The sequence below is a fragment of the Topomyia yanbarensis genome, chromosome 2, assembly GCF_030247195.1.
Source record: "Topomyia yanbarensis strain Yona2022 chromosome 2, ASM3024719v1, whole genome shotgun sequence".
NCBI classification, from domain to species: Eukaryota; Metazoa; Arthropoda; class Insecta; order Diptera; family Culicidae; genus Topomyia; species Topomyia yanbarensis.
In genome coordinates, this window is record NC_080671.1 from 288,709,897 (window position 1) to 288,713,075 (window position 3,179).

Here is a 3,179-nt window from a genome sequence, read left to right on the forward strand (position 1 = left end):
TTTGTGAAAGCAGTGGTTGGTCCATACAATTCGATTCCAAGCGAGCCAGACTAGTTTTCGTTGGAAGGTCCATCTCTGACAATAGAAATAAACTATTTTATTTTGAATTCAACTACAACTTCTTTGAAAACAGCACAGCTAAAAAACTTTTGGGAAAAACGAGCAAACCTAAATTTTCCACCATAATAAAAACTAGTGCCCCCGCCGCACAGCATCATCAAGATTGATAGTTATTCAAGCCGGGAGGAAAGGGAGAGGGAGGTTGTAAGGCAATGGAAAATTTCATTTATAATAATAATACTTTATAATTGGCTGGTTCTGAAAACAACTTGTTGGTTTGTGGTTTATTTTGGGTCACAATTTAGGCCTGCTCGATTTCTGATAGCTGTGAATTTTTCGCAGGGCGACTGTTTCTGTTCGGTAGCGATGAAGCTCTTAACGCCAACGGTGACTGGGGCACTTTTACACGGCCTTCGTTGCCAACCAGCCCCCTGTCAAGGACGACGTCTCTGTACAGCCAGCATCACTGCCATGAAAGGCAAAACATTGATTTTGAACCGAATGATTAGAAGCTGTATTTAGTTACAAAATGTCGATTAAATTAAATTATTAAATCATCCCACAAGATGCAAAACATCGTGTGGAATGCTTGAATATCGAGCATAGTGCCGAACATAATTCTTTGTTTGGGGCTTTATAGCTATAACGCCCCATATATGTCGGTCGCTGTCAAACTCCATATGATGGTATAGGGTTGCCAGGGGGTTGTTGCCAACTGCTTGCGGGGAGCCTTTCCTCCGGTGGACTTACGATAATTGATAATTCCAAAAATACTCCAAATAAACTATGAATGTGCTAAAGTTGACAAAATCGCATAGAAATTGCTTATTCCAGAGCAGAATTTACCGGTCTAAAGTGTATTCTACTTCACTCCGGTTATGTCTCTGACATTACCCACCCATCTTTTTTTTAACATTTTTTAAAGGATACAACTAACAACAAGCAGAACAACGATGCAAAAGTCATTGTAAAATTTACTAAAGTATATTTAATGATTTAAGTAATTAAATTCTAGTTAAATATTAATTAAATGTACTTATAAAAAAATATTCGTGATTTTTTAAGGAAACACTTTTTCTGCTGGTTTAACATCAAGTAGAACAATGATGTAAAAGTCATCGCAAAACCTACTAAAACATAATTAGTAATTTGAATAAATAGATGCTTATTAAATGCACTTTTAGAAAAATTCTTACAATTTTTTTAATAAACAACTTGTTCTGCTGTGTTCACATCAAACAGAAAAATTATGGGAAAGTCACTGCTAAATCTACTAAAGCATATTTAATGATTTAAGTAATTAAATGCTAACTAAATGAACTTGTAAAAAAAATTTTTTTTGAGAAATAACTTGTGCTGCTTACTTAAGATCAAGCAAAACATGTAACATGTAATGATATAACAGATATCGTAAAACCTACTAAAGCATATTAAATTATTTGGACTATTAAATGCTAATTAAATGCACTTGTGAAAAAATATTTACAATAAATTAGAAGCACTGTTGCCTGCTTTTTTTGTTCGAGTTTTTGGTAATTTCTCCGCAATATTATTCATACACACTTATATTTTTTGCCGAAGTCAGCAAAACAAAATGCCGAGAATCGAACAGCCGATTGTTCAGCAATAGTCTCGGTAAATGAAAACTTAGTTCTAAATAACTGAAATCTCGGTAATTTGATTTTGCTCAGAACTGTCAAACTTTGCCGAAGGCTCAGTTTAATTTCAACTGATATTTACGGCAAATCTAAAAAGAAAATGTTTACCGAACATTCGGCTATTGATTGTTTTCCTTTAAAATCTATTACCGACTTTCGGAATTTAAACAATAATACTGTTTATATACACTGTTAATTATTTTTTATTAAAAATTCAAAGTAAACATGAAAACAAAAATAACAAAAAAAAGGAGTAACATTCAAAAGAAATATCTACAAATTCTTGTCCGTTTAACAAATGTTTCTCATAAATCGCTCATTCGTGGTACTCAACTGGTCAATTCCAAAAATGACACTCTTGAAGAATAAAAAAAATGTTTATCGCTAGCAATATTGTCCACGTGGAACACGTCGAAGCACGAACAATATTTGAAAAAGGCCTCAATTAAGTCATCGCCAACATCGACGTTGAACTGAGACCATGATATGAAGCACTCTCCGCTGCTCTCGAGTCTCTTTCCTCCTTTAACGACGAGAACTGGAGTTAGATGGCCTTGCGGAAGAGTATCATCAACCTAGTAAATACGTGAAGCGAGTGATATATAAATAGAATGCTTCTGATTTAGAATCCTACCCCAATCCATTGGATGATATCGTGAAGCGGATTATCATGCATTAAACTGCCACTTCTCATTCGTTTCGCTCCTCTGGTGGGATTTTTGTTCCGAATAATTGCCAAGCAACGAATGAAATCTATAAAAAAAATTACTTAGTATACCAATTTTGAAATATTTGTTGATATTTACCATCGTTCAACTCTTTAAACAAGTGGTTGTAAACATCTAATATTTTCACCTTCCATTCATTGAACTGAATTACAAAGTTAGTAGTATTGTTGTACATTCGCTGAAAATCATAGGAAATCTGCAAAATAAAAATATATTTACAGTTTTAACAACTAGAGATGAATTGTATACCATTTGGCCACGAAAAGCAACAGCTGCCGGAAATTCTTCCAAAAACGACAGGAAATCGTTTTTCTTGCGATATTCATTACGGTACTGGAAGGTTGTTTCCCATAAATATTCAATACGGGATTTGGTTTCTTTGGAAGGGACAATAAATTTGAATTCTTCGACCTGAAAAAAAATTGTTCGACTTATCACGATAATACAAAAAAAAAATACTACCAGTGCAAAAAAATCGATGGAACTTTGCTCAGGTGCGATTGTTTACTTCACATCGACCGGATTTTTTGTATTTTTGCGAACAAACACACGACTCGTTTGTTTCTTAGCCAAATATTCCATGTGGTAGTGTATCTTGCCTGCATGACGGCCTTCTCCTCTACCATTGATGAGAAACCACAATGCCTTTAAAAACAATTCAGATTATTTCCGATATTTGCATGTGCATATTAAAACATGTTACTTGTGGTGTATTTGAAACCCGTGATGCCAG

The 3,179-nt window shown here is 34.3% G+C and overlaps 1 protein-coding gene across 1 annotated transcript; it reads right to left on the minus strand.

Annotated features, from left to right (window-relative positions):
• Positions 1 to 2,047: 2,047 nt before the first annotated feature.
• Positions 2,048 to 2,868, minus strand: LOC131680408 (uncharacterized). Its single transcript, XM_058961123.1, has 4 exons — positions 2,696 to 2,868; positions 2,525 to 2,642; positions 2,353 to 2,471; positions 2,048 to 2,293 (listed from the first exon to the last, which is right to left on the minus strand). Exons 1-4 carry the CDS (start codon positions 2,696 to 2,698, stop codon positions 2,048 to 2,050), a joined length of 486 nt encoding a protein of 161 aa, XP_058817106.1. The 5' UTR covers positions 2,699 to 2,868.
• Positions 2,869 to 3,179: the final 311 nt, after the last annotated feature.